This window comes from Scyliorhinus canicula, chromosome 1 (assembly GCF_902713615.1).
Source record: "Scyliorhinus canicula chromosome 1, sScyCan1.1, whole genome shotgun sequence".
Classification (NCBI taxonomy): Eukaryota; Metazoa; Chordata; class Chondrichthyes; order Carcharhiniformes; family Scyliorhinidae; genus Scyliorhinus; species Scyliorhinus canicula.
The window spans coordinates 224,038,606-224,063,297 of record NC_052146.1 but is presented as its reverse complement, the minus strand read 5'-3'; the positions used below and the strand labels follow the sequence as shown (position 1 = coordinate 224,063,297).

General features: G+C 47.5%; 1 protein-coding gene across 2 annotated transcripts in view; it reads right to left on the bottom strand.

Moving 5' to 3' along the window:
- tfb1m (transcription factor B1, mitochondrial) overlaps positions 1–22,718 on the bottom strand; it is a 56,496-nt gene extending 33,778 nt beyond the window's left edge. The window contains exons 1-4 of one of the 2 annotated variants that reach the window (XM_038808423.1): positions 22,679–22,718; positions 10,624–10,775; positions 2,230–2,381; positions 1,306–1,414 (exon numbers count right to left, since the gene is read on the bottom strand). In XM_038808423.1, coding sequence (XP_038664351.1) covers positions 1,306–1,414; positions 2,230–2,381; positions 10,624–10,756 — 394 coding nt within the window. In that variant the 5' untranslated portion in view covers positions 10,757–10,775; positions 22,679–22,718. Of the gene's footprint in view, positions 1–1,305; positions 1,415–2,229; positions 2,382–10,623; positions 10,776–22,500; positions 22,520–22,678 lie in introns of those variants that run through there. The other variant, XM_038808416.1, reaches the window with a different exon arrangement.
- Between the last annotated feature and the right edge of the window lie 1,974 nt (positions 22,719–24,692).

Sequence of the window (24,692 nt, the reverse complement as noted above, 5' to 3'; positions counted from 1 at the left end):
GCAGTGTCCTCTAGGGGGCAGTATTTGGACCACTGCACTTGTTGATCAATTGCAACAGTGACACTTCATTATCTAACAAGGTTGTGAAAGATACTACCAAAGTACAAGTTGGTCTTTCTTTCTTACTAAAGGCTAGATCAACAGCAGCATTACAGATTGCCTGGAAGCTGTTCACCTGCTCACCATCAAAGCTGCAATTGATGTGTGGCTATGTGAGAATAGATTAACCAGAAGGATTTTCATTAGAGACAATGCCATAAAACTGACCTATAGGCAAGAAGTCATATTTCTGACCTTAATCGTGACCCTCCTATGTAATCTCAAAGACTCAGTTTACAAATTTTTTTTTCCTTTGCTTTCCAAATAAATATCTGATCACCAAATGCAAACAGTTATACATTTCTCTCTCCTCCATAACAATGAAACCGGTTAAGCAACCTAGTAATGAAATCATATTTTAGTTTGGCTGGCTACTTTGAGGGTCAAAGGTCAGTGGGACTCAGATTCCATATTAGCCTGGGTAATTTTTAAGTGTTTTCCTTTTGCAATATTTTTCAATTCCAAAAGCAACACGGCTCATTATTCATCTTTTCTTCTATTAGGTCTGTTATTAGTTATGCAAACTGTTAGCTTCAGTTTGACAAATAGCGTGTAACATGCTCTTTTATAGGTTAGAAAAACTATTCTGATCAAGACAGTAGCTATTTTTATGAGGTGAAACCATTCACTGGCTTAAATCAATTAAGAAATTAAATGTATTTCTGTAATGTCTGGCACACAGTGTCATCTGTTATATGTCAACAGAAATCATGCATTCTATAAGAGTTAATTTTCCTTACACATTCTAAAACGCCTTGGCAGATGTTGCAGAAACCTTTTTCAATATAATCTTGTAAATATGTAAACACTTTTGAATTATGGTGTGAATGCTATACTTAAAATAATGAACACCAAGTCGACAATTGGTCTTAAGAAAACTGAATAATTCAATAGCTTATAGCTATAGTAAGGCATCAATTAGATAAAGTGGGACCAGCTAGCATTCAGGATTCATAGTTTACTTATTGGGCTGGTTTAGCGCAGTGGACTAAACCGCTGGCTTGCAATGCAGAACAAGGCCACTAGGGGCTTTTCACAGTAACTTCATTGAAGCCTACTTGTGACAATAAGTGATTATGATTATTATTCCATTACGCAATAAAGTTTATTCTTCCATTACGCAATAAAGTTTAAGCACAAACTTTGGGGATAACAAAATTCTCAAATGAATTAATGTCTGATAATCCATTACTGAAGAAAAGTTACCATCTTCCCACTTATTTCGAAATTGCTTTGGAAAAGCCCTTTCCAGTTTGTAGGTCAGAATATCTCCATGAACGATCCGCATTTTCCCAGGTGCTGCTTCAGCCAACAACTAGAAGGGCACAAAATTACTATTCTATTACAAAACTTTCGTCTTTTATCCACATTTTCCAATGTTACTGCTGTTAAGTACGAATAAAGACGACAGCTTAATGACTTTGAGGTTTAGGGATATATTACCCTGGGAGGGAGAGATGGAAGCAATTCTTTGGAATGCTCCACTCTTGAACAAAATAGAACAGAAGTAGGAGAGGGCAAGATTCTGCATAAATATTAGAAGAACGTGGGCACTGCTCAGATATTTTGCAGACCCAGCATTTGCCCCAGTGATTAATTTCAAATATTGATTTAGGTACAAAACACTTCTGTCCATTTTAGGAACCTGCTCCTAGACCTCGGACAACTTGGATTTTGTGTAACTGTATAAACTAAGTCAACATCAGGTTAACGATTTGAAACCCAAACCAGATGGACTTAAAAATGCTTTGAATACATTTGTACTGACAGTTGTACCCATTATCCATCATATATATTATTGCAGCAGCTGCTTTTGAGCTGGTATAATCTGTGTGCAACAAGGCACACACCACACTACAGCTAGGGGCGGCACGGTGGCACAGTGGTTAGCACTGCTGCCTGCTGCCTAGGGCGCTGAAGACCCGGGTTTGATCCCGGCTCCGGGTCCCTGTCCGTGTGGAGTTTGCACATTCTTCCAGTGTCTGTGTGGGTTTCACTCCACAACCCAAAGATGTGCAGGGTAGGTGCATTGGCCACGTTAAATTGCCCCTTAATTGGAAAAAAATAATTGGGTATTCTAAATTTATAAACAAAACATACAATGCAGCTTCTTTACATTAATTTTCATACCTGCAAGCCAGGAATAAATCTGGTATCCTTTTCAACCACAAGCAATTCTGCAATGCCAGCGTTGAGAATTGATCGAGTGATGCCACCGGGTCCTGGGCCCACTTCACAGACATAGCAGTTTCTCAAATTCCCAGCATGTCGAACTACTTTATCTGAAATGAATGGTTTAATGGTAAAATAATTATTATTTACTACACTGGATCATCAAATTCGATCACATGGGTTGAAATGAAAAACAGAAAAAAGGGGTAATCACACTCCTGGGAGTACACTATAAACCTGTACAGTATACTACAATCAGAGGGAGAAGAGCAAATATGTCAGCATATTGTTGAGTTGTGCAGAAAGAAATAGGGAAATGATAGTAATGGACTTCAACTACATTAATATTATCTGAGATAAGATCAGTGTAAAAGGTATAGAGAATGCAGGATACTTAAATTGCACTGAGAATCTTTTTAGCCATTATGCAGCAAATAAAAACAGGAGAAGGGAACTTTATGAAATAAAGATGGGTAGGTAGAAGGGGTATCAGTAGGTGAGCATTTTGGTGGTCATAATCAAATTGGATTTTGTTTAGTTGTGGAACAAGGTAAAGAGAGTATAAGTGTAAAAGTTGGGAAATGGTCAATTTTTGGAAGAGTATATGTGTTTCAGCCAGGCCTATCCAATGTATGGCCTGTTAGGGCTCAAGGCTAATCAGCAGCAAATGTGGGAAAATACCAATTTGTAATTGGAGGAGCAGCAAATAGCAGCAGCAGTGAGTTTGGGGCCGGGTGCTGAGGAGCGTGGCCCAGAGGGTGGAGGTGCTGAGGAGTATGGCCCAGAGGGTGGAGGTGCTGAGGGGGGATGGCCCTGGGGCTGGAAGGGCTGAGGAGCGTGGCCCAGGGGGTGGAGGTGCTGAGGAGCGTGGCCCAGGGTGTGGTGGTGCTGAGGAGCGTGGCCCAGGGGGTGGAGGTGTTGAGGAGCACGTCCCAGGGGGTGGTGGTGTTGAGGAGCGTGGCCAAGTCGCTTTGGGCAGGTTCTCGGTGGGATTGAGCAGGCATAAGGCAGCCGGTTCCCAACATGACGTTACAAGGAGCCGGGCCTACTGGCATCTGAGAGAGATAGATAGTGAAAGGGAGGGGTAAAGAGTGTAAGCGGGATGGAGTGACAACATGGGGGGTAGAGAGTGTGAGGTGGGGAGAGGGTGTGAGGTGGGGAGAGGGTGTGAGGTGGGGAGAGGGTGTGAGGTGGGGAGAGGGTGTGAGGTGGGGAGAGGGTGTGAGGTGGGGAGAGGGTGTGAGGTGGGGAGAGGGTGTGAGGTGGGGAGAGGGTGAGAGGTGGGGAGAGTGAGGGGGAGAACGCTGGAGGAGAAAAGGTGTGAGGGTAGAGAGTGCAATGTGCTGAGATCTTGAGGGAAGTGCAAGTGTCTGAATGTGGGGCAGGTGAAACAGTTTGAAAGGAGGAAAGAGTGTAAGAGAATGAAAGGTGGTGACAGAGAGAGAGGGGAGCGAGAGAGAGAGAGAGGGGAGCGAGAGAGAGAGAGGGGGAGCGAGAGAGAGAGAGAGGGAGCGAGCGAGAGAGAGAGGGGAGCGAGAGAGAGGAGCGAGAGAGAGAGGGGAGCGAGAGAGAGGAGCGAGAGAGAGAGAGAGGGACGCGAGAGAGAGAGAGAGGGGCGCGAGAGAGAGAGAGAGGGGCGCGAGAGAGAGAGAGAGGGGCGCGAGAGAGAGAGAGAGGGGCGCGAGAGAGAGAGAGAGGGGCGCGAGAGAGAGAGAGAGGGGCGCGAGAGAGAGAGAGAGGGGCGCGAGAGAGAGAGAGAGGGGCGCGAGAGTGAGAGAGAGAGGGGCGCGAGAGAGAGAGGGGGCGCGAGAGAGAGAGAGAGGGGCGCGAGAGAGAGAGAGGGGCGCGAGAGAGAGAGAGGGGCGCGAGAGAGAGAGAGAGGGGCGCGAGAGAGAGAGAGAGGGGCGCGAGAGAGAGAGAAGGGGTGAGAGAGAGAGAGAGGGGAGAAGGGAGGAGAGAGAGAGGGGAAGCTAAGAGGAGGGAGAGAGAGAGGGGGAGCGAGAGAGAGAGAGGGGGGAGCGAGAGAGAGAGAGGGGGGGAGCGAGAGAGAGAGAGAGAGGGGAGCGAGAGAGAGAGAGAGGGGAGCGAGAGAGTAGGAGGGGAGCGAGAGAGTAGGAGGGGAGCGAGAGAGTAGGAGGGGAGCGAGAGAGTAGGAGGGGAGCGAGAGAGTAGGAGGGGAGCGAGAGAGTCTGAGGGGAGCGAGAGAGTAGGAGGGGAGCGAGAGAGTAGGAGGGGAGCGAGAGAGAGTAGGAGGGGAGCGAGAGAGTAGGAGGGGAGCGAGGAGAGTAGGAGGGGAGCGAGGAGAGAGTAGGAGGGGGAGCGAGAGAGTAGGAGGGGAGCGAGAGAGTAGGAGGGGAGCGAGAGAGTAGGAGGGGAGCGAGAGAGTAGGAGGGGAGCGAGAGAGTAGGAGGGGAGCGAGAGAGAGAGAGAGGGGCGCGAGAGAGAGAGAGAGAGGGGCGCGAGAGAGAGAGAGAGGGGCGCGAGAGAGAGAGAGAGGGGCGCGAGAGAGAGAGAGAGGGGCGCGAGAGAGAGAGAGGGGAGCGAGAGAGAGAGAGAGGGGAGCGAGAGAGAGAGAGAGGGGAGCGAGAGAGAGAGAGGGGGGGAGCGAGAGAGAGAGAGGGGGGAGCGAGAGAGAGAGGGGAAGCGAGAGAGAGAGAGAGGGGGAGCGAGAGAGTAGGAGGGGAGCGAGAGAGTAGGAGGGGAGCAAGAGAGTAGGAGGGGAGCGAGAGAGTATGAGGGGAGCGAGAGAGTCTGAGGGGAGCGAGAGAGTAGGAGGGGAGCGAGAGAGTCTGAGGGGAGCGAGAGAGTATGAGGGGAGCGAGAGTATGAGGGGAGCGAGAGAGTCTGAGGGGAGCGAGAGAGTATGAGGGGAGCGAGAGTATGAGGGGAGCGAGAGAGTATGAGGGGAGCGAGAGTATGAGGGGACTAAGAGAGTATGGGGGCGTGAGAGTGAGGGGAGTGAGAGAGTATGAGAGGGTAGTGATTGTGAGAACATAGAACATAGAACGATACAGCGCAGTACAGGCCCTTCGGCCCTCGATGTTGCACCGACATGGGAAAAAAAAAACTAAAGGCCATCTAACCTACACTATGCCCTTATCATCCATATGCTTATCCAATAAATTTTTAAATGCCCTCAATGTTGGCGAGTTCACTACTGTTGCAGGTAGGGCATTCCACGGCCTCACCACTCTTTGCGTAAAAAACCCACCTCTGACCTCTGTCCTATATCTATTACCCCTCAATTTAAGGCTATGTCCCCTCGTGCTAGCCACCTCCATCCGCGGGAGAAGGCTCTCGCTGTCCACCCTATCTAACCCTCTGATCATTTTGTATGCCTCTATTAAGTGATAGATATTGTGCGAGTCAGTAGGGAGGAGAGATAGAGAGTGATGTGTGAGGTGGAGAGGGAGAGAGTGAGAGTGGGGCAGCGATGTCCACAGGTCTGGCTCATGCACCCTCAACCACCATCATGCACTCTCGTGGTTGAGTGTGGATGAGTGAGCACACTGAGACTGTGAGTGAGCTGAACTCACACACTCTCAACCTAATACTCATATGTATTTATTACTCTTTTTTTGGCTGATCAAGTTGCTTCTTTTTACACATCAGTTTTGAAAAGAAATTCACATTTAATGTTGTGCCAAACTTTATCGTTCCAAAATTTGCTCAACAGCCCCAAAACAGCGTCTACAGTAAAACAAGGCATTCAAGAAACCGAGAGAGGGGCTGGGATTTTCCATTCCAGAGTCTAAGTGCTCCCGCACTAGGAGCGGTGACCGGATGCTTGTCACAGTCCTTTGGCATGAAAGTATATGCACAGTGGCAGGTGCATCGGATTCCCATCACTCTCCGGCTCGGTCTGCCATTCAGAACGGATGCCACAATCCCAACGTCCAGCGGCAGGCCCCCTCCCCCCCCCAAAACCCCCCACACCATGCACGAGGGTACCGCCCCCCCCTGACCCCCCAATCTAAATGTCAACTCCCCCGCTGACAAGGGGTGCACCCCCAAACCCTCAAGGAGAGGGATCCGCCCCCCCAACCACAGGAACAACGGATAAGCAACCCCCCACACCATGCACGAGGGTACCGCCCCCCCCCCCCTCCCCCCCCGACCCCCCCCAGCACCCTCTTCAGCTCACCCCCCCTTCAGCCACCACCCCCTGGCATTGCCAATGGTGCACTGCACCCTGCACAACACCCTGGTAATGACACCCTAGCATAGCATGATGAACTCTGAGGGAGGTCAAGGTTATCCCACTGCCAATGTGCCCCTCTACTGCTGCCAGGCTGCAGAGGAGGGTTCCACAAGGGTCTGGGGGTTGGCTAGGCTCGACTGTGGATGAGAGCTTGACCCTAGTGTAGAAGCCAGGTATTTCTAATACACCTAATATAGGTAAAAAAAATTGCTGTTTAAGCGTAAATATTAATTCCCAGTTTTAAAATTAAAGAAAACACATATTTTGCAAACTCATTGTCATAGTTTTAAAGTAACACAGAAGTCTGATCAGACAAAGACTTTTCATTACATTTCTCCAAGGACAAGGGAGGTCCTCTCCCTCTCCATGGCAACGAGGTGGCAGGAGTGAAGGTTCTACTGTTCTCACGCCATTCGAGATTAGGGTGAATTACATCCCATGACTTACAGAAGCTGAAACATTTTAGACTATGTTGCCTTGTTTTTAATAAATGGACAGTTAGAACATCGAATCAAATATATATTTGATTCCAACATTCTCAAAACAACAATTTTATAAAAGCAGCATAATTTACTTTACTAGATTGAAATAGAAAGTTTGAATTATATTTTCGGAGTCATGTCCAGCATGGCATGACGAGATAGCATGAGGTCTCCATTATTGCAGTAGTCAGGTCAGCATTAGACCAGTTTTTGCTGGCTTTGATAAAGCACAATATTGCATTCTTTAACATGCACCAGTAGGCAGACAGGCAACAATTAGAAGTAATGTTACATATTGAAGATGGACAGCTTGCCATCAAATCAAATGTGTTTGAGTCTAACCCAAACCAATTAGGATTATATTGGAGTGTGATCAGATCGCTTAAGACAGATATGAAATAGTATAACAATAGACAATTTTGCCGCCATTTTAGAGAGTTCGGGTAGGGTTAGGTTAGGTTTGAGAGAGAGGGTTAGAAAGAGAAAGAGTTTTAGGCATCTATACTTTGATCTGAACTATTCACGGTCTCTCTGTATTCATATTTCATTTCAGACTTTGACTTCAGACTTTGACTTTTAAAAGTTATGTTTCGAGCTGTTTGTCTAAGAAGATAAGTCCTGTGATTCTTTGAAAGCTTTAAATTGTCTACAAATTGCCTTTTAAATGACTTTTAAGTTGTAATCAATAGAAGACAAATAAAACAATTCTTATTTGCACCTGACAAGTTTTAACTTGAATTTCTACTGAGTTCCAGTAATCCCAAGTGCAGTTAGTAACCTTGAATTGATGGTTTCAAAATCCCTCAACTGACACAGTCCAAAATCCTTCACCTAGGATGGGGGTCCAGTGTCTGGAATGCCCCTTCCCGTCCTGGGCAAACTAAAGATCACCTTTGGCATGGTGATCTCAGGCAGCCCTCTGCTCAACAGCATCATCGTAGTCAGACTTTTAAAAACTCTGAAGTGGCCTCCTCACCCTGAACTTCTCTATCTGACAGCGGATGAGCACTCCAGCCCATTGGGGCAGCACGGTAGCAGTGGTTAGCACTGTTGCTTCACAGCTTCAAGGTCCCAGGTTCAATGCCCGACTTGGGTCACTGTCTGTGTAGAGTATGCATGTTCCCCCCATGTCTGCATGGGTTTCCTCTGGGAGCTCTGGTTTCCTGCCACAAGCCAAAGACGTGCAGGTTACATGGATTGGCCATGATAAATTGTCCAAAAAGGATAGGTGGGGTTACTGGGTTAAGGGGATGGGGTGGAGGTGTAGGCTTAAGTAGGGTGTGCTTTCCAGGGCTGGTGCGGATTCGCTGGGCAGATTGGCCTCCTTCAGCACTGTAAATGCTGTGATTCAGTGACGAATCAATGCAGTCACACTTTCCCTTTCCGAACATCTGCCCTCTCAGCCCTATGCCTTTGAAAATACAGCTTTTTGAAGTGTTAGAGTCTTCCTAGAAAGCCCTCAACACTGGAAAAGGCCTCAAATCCCCTCAGATCGATTGCAATTCGATTCAATTTCACAGAGCACTGCCTTTCAATAGCATGTGATTGACAGCTCAATCGTTCACACAGTTGCTCGGGGGTTTGTTTGTTTATTTATCTTTCCCTTCATGCTTGGATGTATCTCAAGTACCCGCCATTGATCCAAATCATAAGGTTTTTTAAAAAAATGTATTTATTCAAAGTTTTTCAAAAAGTTTTCCAGAACACTCCAAAAAGTACTCAACCAGTTCGTCGATACACTCGCCACTGGGGCCTGGTATAACAATTTAACCCACCTTATAAACCCCTCTCCAAACCCAAACCCACCCAGCACCTCCCACAGGTACTCCCACTCCACCCGGTCAAAGCCTTCTCCGCGTCCATAACCGCCACCACCTCTGCATCCCCCCCTCAGAGGGCATCAGGATCACATTCAGAAGCCTCCACACATTTGCATTCAACTGCCTGCCCTTCACAAATCCCGTCTGATCCTCATGTATCACTCCCGGGACATAATCCTCAATCCTAGTGGCCAGGACCTTCGCCAACAACTTGGCATCCACATTAAGGAGTGAAATCGGCCTATACGAGCCACACTGCAGCGGGTCTTTGTCCCGCTTGAGAATAAGCGAGATCAGAGCTCTCGACATCGTTGGGGGAAGACTTTGTCTTTCCCTCGTCTCGTTAAAAGTTCTCAACAGCAACGGAGCCAACAGTTCCGAAAACTTCCTATAAAATTCAATCGGGAACCCATCCGGTCCCGGGGCCTTGCCCGCCTGCATACTCCCCAACCCCTTAACCAGCTCCCCCATCCTAATCGGGGCCCCCAAGCCCTCTACCTGCTCCTCCTCCACCCTTCAAAGCAGCTAAGTCATTGTTTCTCTTACTCTTTTGTAAGTCAGATACCAAGAGTTCAACATGGCAGAAAGTCTAGAGAAGTAGTGAAAGGGTGAAATGAAAAAATAAATTAGGAAAAAAAATATAGGGATGAAGATAAATTGCAAGTAAAATCTGGGAAAACACAAAGATGTTTTATAAATACATTGAGAGCAAGGGGATAACTGAAGAAAAATTGGAGATTTTAAAAGGTAACCTTATGTTTGGAGACAGAAAATGTGAGCATGGTTCTTACTGAACAGTTTGTGGCCCACTTCTCAAAAGAAGGAGATGATAGACATTATAGTTAATCACGAGAAGAGTGAAATATTGGACAAGATAAACAGAGTGACAGAAGAGACTAAGGTGTTGCAAGTGTGAAAACCAATAAATCACCAAACACAGATGAAATGTATCTCTGGCAGCATCTGTGGAGAAACAAGTCTAATATTTTGAGTCCATTGACTGTTTTACAGTTCTGTAGAAAGGTCAATGAACTCAAAACCTTAACTCTGTTTCTCTTTCCACAGATGTTGCCAGACCCGATGAGTTATCCACCATTTTTTGTTGTTATTTCAGTTTTCCAACATCTGCAGTATTTTGCTTTTATTATATGAAATGTATCTCTGGCTGCTCAGAAAAACAAGGGAGGAAATATAAGGTAATGCCCAAAAAAATAAACACACCGGTTGGCATGATTTGGCAAATTCAGTTGATGGCTCAGTAACACAGCAGGAAGCAAACCAGGAGACCATCAAACCACTGGCTAGACTACATGGGGTAGTCATGAAAACTGTCTAACTGGCTCATACTTGCTGCTTTGAGAAAGTTTTAAATCTGGATTCATTCAAAAATTAAATATTAATTTTGGTTGTTAAACCTAAATTGACAATAACCAAAAACTGCTCCAATTTAATCTGCTCGTCTCCCCCACTGGATAGTTCCGAGTAATAAGCCAATTTCTCGGGATTGTGTGAAGGACTGTGAGGAAATTCTCTTTCAAGGTACAGTTACATTGAAATTTAACGTGAAATGTCATGTTTATTACAATGTATACAAGTGAAAATTTTGATCTGAAATGTTTTCTCAATTTTATTTTTGAAGGTTTATCTACAGGTTTACCTTAACTCAAATAATTATTTGATGCGCAGGACAGGAGTCGCACATTTATATAACTGAATTTATTGATCTGAGCATGACAATTCGGTTGAATAACAACTTCCTAGTCCTGGATATCGAAGAATGGGGAGATGCAGTGATGAGATGTTGATCCCAAAAACGTACAAGAGTCTGATATTTAAAATTTATAGTTACCTGTTAATCTTAAATCCAGCAAAAAGTTCTGAGAGAGCTGCTTTTCAGCTCTTAGCTTATATAACTTGATAATTTCTCCAATGGTGGGAAGAGGAGGCAAGCGAGTGAAAACTATTTTTCCTGGTGCTGCCATGGTCAAACTCTTGATACACCTAGAAGAATATATATAAGACGTTACCAAATAATACGCAATTACAGGAGGAAAAAAATCTCAAATTCATAATGCCAATGAATTGGGAATTGCATTAGCATTTGCTTTGCAGTGTATAGCATCCACTGAGGGCCAGAGGTTACTAGCTTTGATTTATGGAGCCTGGAAAACTCAAATCAATTTTACATGGCATACCGGTGCCAGACATAGAAAACAGTCCAACATATGGAGGTAATGATTATAATATACAAATGTGTCATTCTACTGGGACCATCCAATATGGTTATTTATTACTCTTCACATTGGAGTGTAGTTGCTGTACCTCAACCCGAGCAGAATGCCGTACTGGGCATTTTTACAAAAGACTTACTTTACAAAGGTTTAAATTAATATAAATTTTCCACTGTCTGTTTCATTTATAGAGTTGCCAAACTTTCACATTTGTTAATAGCTTCCAGCAACAGTGAATGTGTTCATTCAAACCAGATTTATTGGCTGTTTATTGCACACAACTGAACTAAAATATTTGATAACAGAAACAATATTTGATAGAAACATATGGGGCTGGATTCACCGTTTCTGGGTCTGCAATGGTCGTGCGATAAAACATGGCGCCGGCTGTGCGCAGACCCGATCTGCCAGATGGTCCCCCCCCCACCAGTTCCCACAGCCCTCGTGGAAGCCCCCCGGCCAGCAGCACAGCTCCAGCCCAACTGTGGTGGCACTGGACACAGTCCACAGCCGCCACGCCGGGTTCCCATCTGCTGAGACCACACGTCAACAGCGCGGTCGGGAACTCGGCCCATCAGGGGAGGGTCTTCAGGTGCCGCGCTAACGCCGTCCCAACGGCGTGATGATACCATTTCGTAGGGGAGCGGAGGATACAAAACCTGCGTTAAACAGGCACTGCCCCCGATTTCGGAGTCAAAAGGGATTCACCGTCCGATCACCGATTACAAAATCGGCGTCAGGGAACAGTGAATCCCGCCCAAGAGATTTTAAAATACTTAATTATTTGCATGTCCAACAAGAATTCATTGTTGTAGGAGAGAGGCTCCACATTGCAATAGTTCACTTTCAGTGCCAGAGAGGCAGTAATTACAACTTACTATGCCGATGAAAGAATATTTTAGACTGGACAAACTTAACTTTTTGTGGTAAGTCTAGTCCGTATCGATGAGATCAGTGCAAGAATTCACATCATTGAACATATCTGAATGGGAGCCAAATGCCGAGATACTGTTTACAAGCTACTTAGGGAACAGCAGCACATTTTCGGGCACCACTCTCTGGATTTTCACTTTGAAACGTGCAACTTTGCTCACCAGATGTTGCTGTCCGATTTGTGTATATCGTGTATAATGAATAATGGTGAGTGCTGTTAAGTGCACCATAATTTTCTAGCTAAATCTAGCGCACAATATCAGGATTATGTTGTGCCGAGGAGCTGAGAGGTACTGGAATAACCTGAGCTGAACATTAGCAGCAGGTTATCTATGAATAGGTGGTCACTTGATTCCTTTCATTGCTGTGCTGATGATGGAGAGGAAGCTGATAGGGCATTTGACCTATGTGTGGAATAGGACATACCTGAATAATCTTACACAGTCAAAGGTAAATTCCAGCATTCTGAACTAACTTGGCTTGAAGTACAGGGCTTCAGCACCACAGCCAGGATGCTGTCAGGGTCCATAACCTTCCTCTTATTTGGTGCTTCTTAAATGTCACCTGGATTGAATCAAATTTGCTGGACAGTGAATGAAATCATCTACTTGTCATTTTGGCCACTTGCACTCACGTACTGAGATTTGCCATAGGCGAGAATGAAAATATTCATTGAACCTCATCCTCCTGTTAGTTGTCATGTGCAAAGGCCAAAAAGCTTTTCCCTAATTTGTTGGCTGCAAGACTGTTTTCTACCTATAGCCAATGCCAAGTGGGAGTGGGGGGAGGGGGGGGATGTGATGTGGCAGTGTTGGAGCAGGAGCCGGGTCATGGATGGGGAAGGGGGTCATCTTCAAGGGGCCCGGTTTAGGGTGAAATTAAAGGAGACAGAATCGTAAGGGGAGGAAGGGGTGCAAGGGAGGCGCAAGCTCCTGTAAGGTTCGGAACATGGAACCTACAGGGGCTGAACAGGCTGGTGAAGAGGTCTAGGGTCTTTGCTTACTTCAGGAGTTTGAAGGTGGGGGTGGTCTTTCTGCAGGAGACACATCTCCGTTTGAAGGATCAGGTTAGATTGAGAAAGGGATGTGTGGGTTAGGTATTTCAATCAGGGTTCGATTGAAAGTCGCGGAGGTGGCCGTCTTGTTAAGTAAAAGGTTGTGGTTTGTAGGTGGCAAGGAAGTGTGGGATCCAGGGGGGAGATATGTGATAGTGAGTGAGAGTTGGAGGGGACGCCAGTGGTGCTTGTGAATGTTTATACGCCGAATTGGGACGACGTGGTGTTTGTGAAGAGGTTGCTGGGGGCGATTCCAGACCTGGACACGCATCAGTTGATTAAGGGGGGGGGGGGATAATTTTAACCGTGTATAGGAGTCGAGGATGGATAGGTCGACACCCAAGTCAATGGGAAGGTCGAGGATGGCGAAGGAGCAGGCAGGGTTTATGGAAAGGATGGGAATGGTGGATCCATGGAGGTTTAGGAACCGAGGGGAGAGAGATTATTCCTTCTTCTTGCACGTGTACCAGGTATACTCCAGAATTGATTTCTTTGTGGTGAATTGATCGGTGTTGGTGGATGTGGCGGGGGCGGAGTTTGCAGGAATCGTGTTCTCAGACCATGCGCCGGACTGGTTGGAGGTTAGACTTAGCTCAAGGTAGGAGCAGAGGCCAGGATGGAGGTTAGACTCAGGGGTTCTGTGAGACAGTGCGGTCAGTGATCAAAGACTATGTGAAGTTGAATCAGAATGGGGAGGTATCGGTGGCCACATTTTGGGAGGCGTTGAAGGCGGTGGTTCAGGGGGTAGATTATTTCATTCAAGACACACAGAGATAGGAGAAGGAAGGAAGAGTATGGATGGTTGTTGGATGAGATAGTCGAGATACACAAGAAATATTGGAGGGCCCACACAAAGGAGGGGTTGGCGGAGAGAAAGAAGTTATAGGGGCAGTTTGATAGGCTGACGATGGAGAAGGTAGTGGGGCAGCTACGGAGGGCGAGGGGGGTGCAGTATGAATATGGAAAGAAGGCGAGCCGTATGTTAGCCCATCAGCTACGGAGGCAGGCCGCATCCAGGGAAATTCTGAAGGTACAGAGCTGGCATCACATCTATTGGCGACGTTTAGCGAGGTGCTGGAGAAGGGGGAGCTGCCGGAGACATTGGCCCAGGCGTTGATCACGCCAATCCAGAAAAATGGGAAGGACCCGCTAGAGTGTGGGTCGTATAGGCCCATATGATTGTTAAAAAAGGATGTGAGGCAGCACGGTGGCCTAGTGGTTAGCACAAACGCCTCACGGCGCTGAGGTCCCAGGTTCGATCCCGGCTCTGGGTCACTGTCCGTGTGGAGTTTGCATATTCTCCCCGTGTCTGTGTGGGTTTCGCCCCCACAACCCAAAAATGTCCAGAGTAGGTGGATTGGCCACGCTAAATTGCCCCTTAATTGGAAAAATAATTGGGTAATCTAATTTTTTTTTAAAAAGGATGTGAAAGTGTTGGCCAAGTTAGGGGCGGAGAGAATGGAAGGATGCGTTCCAGAGGTGGTTGCAGAGGACAAAACAGGTTTTGTGAAGGGCAGGCAAATCTCCATTAACATCAGGTGGTTATTAAATGTGATCATGGCCCCGTCAAAGGGACGGGTACTGGAGGTAGTGGTCTCGACGGACACGGAGAAGGATTTCAACCGGGTTGGAGTGGTGGTACCTGTTCGAGGTTTTGGGAATGTTTGGGTCGAAGTTCGTGGCGTGGGTGCGTCTGCTGTATGTGACCCCGGTGGCAAGTGTACGGACAAACGAGTTGAGTTCATGGAGCTTCGGGTTGTACAGGGGAACGAAGTAGCGGTGTTTGCTGTCCACGCTGCTGTTTGCACTGGCGATAAGAGTCCTTGGGGATAGCCCTTGGGGGGCCAGTCGAGTGGCAGGGGTTTGTGAGGAGGTGTCGCGGTATGCAGATGATCTGCTGCTGTTCATTTCAGACCCACTGGAGCGCATGAGGAGAATTATGAACATACTAGAGAGGTTCGGAGCCTTAGAACATAGAACGATACAGCGCAGTACAGGCCCTTCGGCCCTCGATGTTGCACCGACATGGAAAAAAAAACTAAAGGCCATCTAACCTACACTATGCCCTTATCATCCATATGCTTATCCAACAAATTTTTAAATGCCCTCAATGTTGGCGAGTTCACTACTGTTGCAGGTAGGGCATTCCACGACCTCACCACTCTTTGCGTAAAAAACCCACCTCTGACCTCTGTCCTATATCTATTACCCCTCAATTTAAGGCTATGTCCCCTCGTGCTAGCCACCTCCATCCGCGGGAGAAGGCTCTCGCTGTCCACCCTATCTAACCCTCTGATCATTTTGTATGCCTCTATTAAGTCACCTCTTAACCTTCTTCTCTCTAACGAAAACAACCTCAAGTCCATCAGCCTTTCCTCATAAGATTTTCCCTCCATACCAGGCAACATCCTGGTAAATCTCCTCTGCACCCGTTCCAAAGCTTCCACGTCCTTCCTATAATGAGGCGACCAGAACTGTACGCAATACTCCAAATGCGGCCGTACCAGAGTTTGGTACAGCTGCATCATGACCTCATGGCTCCGGAACTCAATCCCTCTACCAATAAAGGCCAACACACCATAGGCCTTCTTCACAACCCTATCAACCTGGGTGGCAACTTTCAGGGATCTATGTACATGGACACCGAGATCCCTCTGCTCATCCACACTACCAAGAATTTTACCATTAGCCAAATATTCCGCATTCCTGTTATTCTTTCCAAAGTGAATCACCTCACACTTCTCCACATTAAACTCCATTTGCCACCTCTCAGCCCAGCTCTGCAGCTTATCTATGTCCTTCTGTAACCTGCAACATCCTTCCACACTGTCTGCAACTCCACCGACTTTAGTGTCGTCTGCAAATTTACTCACCCATTCTTCTGCGCCCTCCTCTAGGTCATTTATAAAAATGACAAACAGCAACGGCCCCAGAACAGATCCTTGTGGTACGCCACTCGTAACTGAACTCCATTCTGAACATTTCCCATCAACTACCACTCTCTGTCTTCTTTCAACTAGCCAATTTCTGATCCACATCTCTAAATCACCCTCAATCCCCAGCCTCCGTATTTTCTGCAATAGCCGACCGTGGGGAACCTTATCAAACGCTTTACTGAAATCCATATACACCACATCAACTGCTCTACCCTCGTCTACCTGTTCAGTCACCTTCTCAAAGAACTCGATAAGGTTTGTGAGGCATGACCTACCCTTCACAAAACCATGCTGACTATCCCTAATCATATTATTCCTATCTAGATGATTATAAATCGTATCTTTTATAATCCTCTCCAAGACTTTACCCACCACAGACGTTAGGCTCACCGGCCTATAGTTACCGGGGTTATCTCTACTCCCCTTCTTGAACAAAGGGACCACATTTGCTATCCTCCAGTCCTCTGGCACTATTCCTGTAGCCAATGATGACCTAAAAATCAAAGCCAAAGGCTCAGCAATCTCTTCCCTGGCTTCCCAGAGAATCCTAGGATAAATCCCATCCGGCCCCGGGGACTAATCTATTTTCACCTTGTCCAGAATTGCCAACACTTCTTCCCTACGCACCTCAATGCCATCTATTCTAATAGCCTGGGTCTCAGCATTCTCCTCCACAATATTATCTTTTTCTTGAGTGAATACTGACGAAAAGTATTCATTTAGTATCTCGCTTATCTCCTCAGCCTCCACACACAACTTCCCACCACTGTCCTTGACTGGCCCTACTCTTACCCTAGTCATTCTTTTATTCCTGACATACCTATAGAAAGCTTTTGGGTTTTCCTTGATCCTACCTGCCAAAGACTTCTCATGTCCCCTCCTTGCTCGTCTCAGCTCTCTCTTTAGATCCTTCCTCGCTTCCTTGTAACTATCAAGCGCCCCAACTGAAACTTCACGCCTCATCTTCACATAGGCCTCCTTCTTCCTCTTAACAAGAGATTCCACTTCTTTGGTAAACCACGGTTCCCTCGCTCGACCCCTTCCTCCCTGCCTGACTGGTACGTACTTATCAAGAACATGCAATAGCTGTTCCTTGAACAAGCTCCACATATCCAGTGTGCCCAACCCTTGCAGCCTACTTCTCCAACCAACACATCCTAAGTCATGTCTAATGGCATCATAATTGCCCTTCCCCCAGCTATAACTCTTGCTCTGCGGGGTATACTTATCCCTTTCCATCACTAACGTAAAGGTCACCGAATTGTGGTCACTGTCTCCAAAGTGTTCACCTACCTCCAGATCTAACACCTGGCCTGGTTCATTACCCAAAACCAAATCCAAAGTGGCCTCACCTCTTGTTGGCCTGTCAACATATTGTGTCAGAAAACCCTCCTGCACACATTGTACAAAGAACGACCCATCCAATGTACTCGAACTATATCTTTTCCAGTCAATATTAGGAAAGTTAAAGTCTCCCATAACAACTACCCTGTTACTTTCGCTCTTTTCCAGAATCATCTTCGCCATCCTTTCCTCTACATCTCTAGAACTATTAGGTGGCCTATAGAAAACTCCCAACAGGGTGACCTCTCCTTTCCTGTTTCTAACCTCAGCCCATACTACCTCGGAAGAAGAGTCCCCATCTTGCATCCTTTCTACCACCGTAATACTGTCCTTGACTAGCAGCGCCACACCTCCCCCTCTTTTGCCCCCTTCTCTGACCTTACTAAAGCACCTAAACCCCGGAACCTGCAACAACCATTCCTGTCCCTGCTCTATCCATGTCTCTGAAATGGCCACAACATCGAAGTCCCAGGTACCAACCCATGCTGCCAGTTCCCCTACCTTATTTCGTATACTCCTGGCATTGAAATAGACACACTTCAAACCACAGACCTGAACACTGCCGCCCTCCTGCGAAGTCAAAACTGTGCTCCTGACCTCTCTACTCTCAATCTCTCGCACCCCAAAACTACAACCCAGGTTCCCATGCCCCTGCTGAATTAGTTTAAACCCCCCCAAAGAGTACTAACAAATCTCCCCCCCAGGATATTGGTGCCCCTCAGGTTCAGATGTAGACCATCCTGTCTATAGAGGTCCCACCTTCCCCAGAAAGAGCCCCAGTTATCCAGAAATCTGAATCCCTCCCGCCTGCACCATCCCTGTGGCCACGTGTTTAATTGCTCGGGCTATAAGCTGAATGTCGAGGGTCGAAAGCGCGAGGTATTTCCGGTGAATGAGACAGGTTGGGGAGCCAATTTGTGAGTGTTGTCATTTAAGGTTGCCAGGGACGGGTTTAGGTATTTGGGGGTTCAGTTGGCGGGGGAGTGGGCGACGGTGCACAAATGGAACCTGACAAAGTTGGTGGAGGTGGTAAGGGAAAACTTTAGGAGATGGGATACGTTACACCTGACACTGGCGGGGAGGGTCCATGTGATAAAAATTAACGTTCTGCCAAGGTTCCTGTTTTTATTCCAGATCCTCCCAATCTTCATTCCAAAGGCCTTTTTCGGAAACTGGATGCAGTGATTTTAGAGTTTATATGGGTGGGGAAGGTACCTCGGGTGAAGAGGGCCCTGCCACAGAGGCAGAAAGGGGGGGTTGGCGTTGTCGAATCTGCTGCACTATTATTCGGCGGCAAATGCAGAGGCAAGGTGTGGTGGGAAGGAGAGGGGTTAGAATCGGTTAGATTGAAGGAAGAGTCCTGTAGGGGGTTCAGCCTGAGGGCCATGGTGATGACGGCGTTTCTGCTGGCACCGAGGAGGGACAAAGAGAGCCCAGTGGTACAGACCACAATTAGGGTGTGGAACTGGTTGAGGAGACACTTTAGGATGGAGGGGATGTCGGTGCCAACACCGGAGTGTGGGAACCACGGGTATAAGCCAGGGGAGATGGATGGCATGTAGAGAAGGTGGAGAGAGTTGGGGCGAATGAGGGCCAGGGATTTCTATCTGGACGAAAAGTTTGCAAGCCTGGAAGAGCTGTGGGAGAGGGTAGAGCTTCCGCAGGGAAGCAAATTCAGGTATCTGCAGGTGAGGGACTTTGCGCGGAAGGAATGGAGAGGGTTTCCCAAGCTGCAGGAGTACACCCTACTGGAACGGTTGCTGTCCGCAGAGGTGGAAGGGTAGTGTAAGATCGGGAATATATATGGGCAGCTGGGAAAAGAGGGGGGGGGGGGGGGGGGAAAAGAGTGCAGGCGGTGAGGATTAAGGAGAAATGGGAGGACCTGAGCGGAAAGATAGGATGGGGACTGAGGTGATGCATAGGGTGAATTTGACCTATTCATGTGCAAGGCCGACGAGTGTGAGAAATGCGAGGGCCAGCAAATCATGCGCATTATGTTCCAGGGCAATGGGAAGTTGAGATACTTGGGGGGGGGGGGGGGGGGGGGTGTTTGGGGCGCTGTCAAATATAGTGGTGGTAGAGGGCAGCACGGTGGCACAGTGGTTAGCACAGCTAACTCACGGAGCTGAGGTCCCAGGTTCGATCCCGGCTATGGGTCACTGTCCATGAAGAATCTGCACATTCTCCCAGTGTTTGCGTGGGTTTTCGCCCCTACAACCCAAAATGATATGCAGGCTAGGTGAATTGGCCATGCTAAATTGCCCCTTAATTGGAAAAAATGAATTGGGTACTCTAAATGTATTTTTTAAAAAAGATAGTGGGAGTAGAGGCCGGACCGGATCCTACGGTGGTGATTTTCTGGGGTATCGGAAATGCCGGAGCTGATGAAGGGGAGGAAGGCCCATGTGGTGTCTTCGCCTCTCTAATTCCCGGTGAAGGATTCTGCTGGAATGGCGGATGGCAACGGCGCCGGGTGTGGCGGCCTGGCTGGGGGTCCTGTACGACTTTCTCTGACTGGAGAAGATTAAGTTCAAACTGAGGGGATCAGCGGAGGGCTTTGAGACATGGCGGGGCTATTCATGACCATGTTTGAGGAATTGTTCGGCATTGCAGGGGGAGGGGTGAAAAGGGGGAAATCTTGCACCAACTGTGCACCGTGAAATGTGAAGAATGTTCTTCCATTTATTTATGCTTTTCTACTTTTGATTATGTTTGGATTAAATTATTTTTGAAAAAATCATAAATAAAAAAGCATGGTGCACTGAGCTCTCCTGCTAAATCTACGGTGGACAAATATGTCTGCAGAAGGTAGACTGGCAAAGAGAAGATCAAGTAGGTTACACCATGTGTCAGTTTCCTGATCATCTGACCCTGGCTCAGCCTGGCAGCTCTGTCCTGCAGGACAGTACATTCTGTGCTTTATTCTCTCAGTTATTACTCTGCAAGTGCTGTTCAATGTGAAAGAGCAATTATTCATCAGTTGGAATGGCCAATTTCTTCGGCATGTAGCTGTCCAACTTCATGGGGTTCAAAATCAATGTTCAGAACCCCCATCCATATATGAGACCCCTTTCTCTCTGCCGCAGCACCCTCTAAACAAGGGTGGTCTGCCACTAGTATTAGAGAAAAAAATTCTGGGTTACTCAATAATAGGTATGATTCTTTGAGTGCAAATTATTGCTTTCCAATTTGAGAGTCACAACCTCCCCCAAAATTGAGAAATGGGATTTTGAGGTTGTGAGCCCTGAGGCAACTTTGGCTGCCATAGAGTTCCGACTAAATGAGAACAGCTAATGGTCCCTTTAAATCCTCACTGTTTTTCAACAGTTGGGGTGACCTAACTGAATGATTTTAGAGGTCTGATGCCTCCTGCAAACAAAGCCAGTAAAAAGGTAGGTGCTTTTTAAAAAGAAGCTTCAGCAGTTTAAACTCCATCCCTTCGCTCTCACAATGCCACCTGACCCTCCCAAAGCTTTATCCCCATTACCCAGGTCTCACTCTGGGGTCATGGCAATTTTCAAACTTCAAAACAGTGTCACAACATGAAAAGGTTTGGGAAGCACTGCCCTAATCTGTGGGACAACTCTCCCAATTTGCATCAGATGTTAGTGAGAATTTTGAAATTATCTGTGATGAAACGGTGATCATTGATGATAGGTTCACCTGATATTTTCTTTATGATTCTGTTCTGTAATGACAGCTTACAACAAAGGGCAGGAAGAAAAGAGAACAATGTCTCCTTCAAAGGTCACCTTTGAAGTAGAGGATATAAAAGTCAATTTGGATAAATCAAAATGCTTAGAACATTGTAGGGCTGAAGGAAATTACTGAGATAGAAAGGTTCAGAACCATGAAGGGATCAGAACATGCATTTTAAAAGAGAAGTGGTGGACTAATTGTCAGTATCAACATAGGGCAGATGCAGGATATGGGCAGCAGAGCTTTTGTTGAGCTTAAGGTAATGGAAGCTGGACGATTGGAGGTAGGCTAGGAAAGCAGAGGAAGTAACAAAGACAAAATAAAAAGGTCACATTAGGAGATTGAGAAAAGCAGGGGCCTAAATTTGCAATGCTACAGAGGTGATCATTGTAGTGCAACAATTAGGTTTAGAATTTCAACTGAGAGTCAAATGTTTGGCCTCAGTCTGGTTCAGCCTAAGACAATTTCCAGGAAAAAGGAAATGAAATCATTAAAAAAACAGTTAATGGTGGGGCTAAAAGGAGAATGGCTTCCTAAAGTTTAATTGTCAAAACTTTCAGCTCTCCAGGACTGGATGCCAGACATCAAGTCTTAGGATACAGAAGCAGTGGAGGGGCCAGGTGCAGCAATAGTAAGGTAAAGCTGAATATTATCAGCATGTATGCAGAATCTGACATTGTTTCCTCAGATACTGTCAGCGAAAGACAGCATGAAGATGAGAAACAGTAGGGAAGCACGAATAGAAATAATGATGCTGGAACAGGAAAAGATGGTGCATGAGCAGTTTATCATCCTGTTCAATGACGCAAACCTTTCAAATGTGCAGCAGTAAAATCAATGATTACAGTGAAGGTCTGAGTATTAAATTCAGTAGACCAACTGCAGATTTTATTAATAGGGGCAAGAGAGTACAAAAGCAACTGGTTATGTTGAATTGTATAAGACACTAGTTTGGCCTTAGCAAAAGTATTTTGTCCAGGCCTGGGTGGTCCATTTTGGAAAAGGTGAGAAAGTTTGAAAAGAGCAGATTAGAAATTTGGAGGTATAGCGGCAGGGATGAGGAACATGGGTTGTGACGGTGAATTAGAGAAATTGGGACTATTTTCCTTGCAGTAGAGGGCTGAACATAGTTAAGAGATATATAAAATCGGGGGCGGGGGGGGGGGGGGGGGCTGGGTTGAGTAGATAGGCCAACAATTATTCATTCATGAAAGGATCAGGGTAAGAAATTTAAATTGTCAAAAGAGCAATAGTAAGAAGGGGAAAATATTTTCATCCAGCGAGAGGTTCAGGTCTGGAATGGGCTCAGTGTGGGATGGAGTCAAGTTCAATGGAGACATTCAAAAGGGAATTAGACTTGTTATCTGTGCAGGGAGGAGGAATGGCTCATTCGGAGGGCTGGTACAGAGAAAACGGGCCGAATGGCCTCCTGTGCCATAATAGTTCTGTGATTCTGGAATGGTAAGTTAAATCCAGGATGTACATTCACTAACACCATGTTCTCATCGTAAATCCATCCGATCCTCCACCTTTTCAGGGGCATTGCTCACATCAGGCTGCCCACTCAGTTCCATGGACACAGGAAGCAGCTCGGCCTGTTCCAAACTAAATCCCACAACAGCAACCAGGTGGCAGCTTCAGCGAGAGGCCCGAGGCGCTCCCGCAGACTGAACCCAACCGGAGGCTCACCGAGCGCCGGTCACTCACCAAACTGTCCGGTCCCAGCCGCACCGCCGCCGCCGCTCCACTGATTGACAAGATTACTGACCAATCACAACAGACAGCCTCCGAGAACAAGCCAATCACAGTGAGGAGGCGGTTCCAGAATAGACCAATCACAGTGAAGAGGCGGTGCCAGAACAGACCAATCACGGTGGGCACTCGCGCTGATAGGCAATCTTGCGGCTGCGCAGTAGGCTGTGGGTATTTCAAGTTTGGAAAATTACTGCTATTTAATGTTTCTTTTTCTGCTGACTTCTTACTCGCAGCACATTGCATTGCATTTTTTCTCACTTCCCTGTTTGTGGCCTTTGTTCATGCTTCTGATTAAACTGTGGAATATTAATTAAATCTAATGATGGTTAACATTTCCAACTGAGGATAGTGAGCAAACCAAATAACATTTATTCCCCAGGTGGAGAAAAATGCAGCAGTGATAGGCTTAGGCCATAACTACCATTCCCTGGGTGGGGTAGCACCAAGATGGTCTGGGTCAACCCAGAAGATGCCCCTTCACCCCTGTTCCCACTCAAAGACTGTACAGGAATTGGGGCAGCACGGTAGCATACTGCTTAGCACTATGGTTACACAGCACCAGGGCCCCAGGTTTGATTCCCGGCTTGGGTCAGTGTCTATGCGGAATCTGCACGTTTTCCCCGTGACTGCGTGGGTTTCCTCCGGGTGCTCCGGTTTCCTCCCACAAATCCCGGAAGACGTGCTGTTAGATAATTTGGACATTCTGAATTCTCCCTCCGTGTACCAGAACAGGCGTCAGGGGCTTCCGGTTGCGGCTATGCGGAGCTAAGTCGCACATTTGGCAGCTCCCGCTAGAATTGGACTTTTGGGCTCTTTTTAGGGCCCCGCAGCGGCATTTTTTCGATGATCCCCAGTGTGGGAAGGGGATAACATCACTCCCCCGGAATTGTATGGATTGGACAAGGAGTGGAGCGGTGAATAAAGTGGAGTTGGAGCAGAGACAGGTGCGAGAAAGGAAGGCTAAGATGGCAGTGGGCGGAGACAAGGCAGCGTGGGAGCAGTGGTCACAGCATTGATAAGCTGCTTGAGACCCAGACGGCCCAAGGGGCGGCGATCCGGGTGGTCCGATAAAAGGTCTCGGAAAACGAGGACGAGGTGTTGGGCTTGGCGGTGAAGGTGGAGATGCACGAGGCGCTCCATAAGAAATGGCAGGCGAAGCTCGAGGACCTGGAGAACTGGTCGAGGAGAAAGAACCTGCGCATTCTGGGTCTCCCGGAGGGGCTGGAAGGTTCAGATATGGGTGCCTATGTGGTCACCATGCTGAATACGCTGATGGGCGCCGGGACCTTCCAGGGGCCCCTGGAGCTGGAGGGGGCCCATCGAGTGCTGGTGAGGAGGCCCAAGCCCAGTGGGCCGCCGCGGGCGGTGCTGGTGCGGTTCCATCGGTTTGCGGACAGAGAATGTGTGCTAAGGTGGGCCAAGAAGGAGCGGAGCAACAGGTGGGAGAACGTAGAGGTCCAGATCTACCAGGACTGGAGTGCGGAGGTGGCTAAGAAGAGGGCCGGGTACAACCGGGCTAAGGCGGTGCTGCACCAGAGAGGGGTGAAGTTTGGCATATTGCAGCCGGCTCGACTGTGGGTTACCTACAGAGATTGGCATTATTACTTTGAGACGCCAGAAGAGGCGTGGACCTTTATTCAGACTGAAAAGCTGGACTCGGACTGAGGGCTGTGGACGAGGGGACACTGGGGGGAGGGGGGAGGGGGTGGTCGGGGCTGTTGTGCTGTGTTTTGGGGGGGCATTTTGTGGTTGGGTTGATTCCTATGTCTCCTTTGTCTGTCGAGCAGGCTTGTAGGGGGTTGGACAGGTAAAAGCCTTTGGGCATCGGTGGCTGGAATTGGGGATGGGGCCCACAGGGGGGGAGGCCCGAGCCGGAGAAATTGGGACTGGGCCTGGAAGGGAAACTATGCCAGAGCGGCGGGGTTGGACGGGTAGAAAGCGTGGGCTATTTTCCCACGCTAAGGAT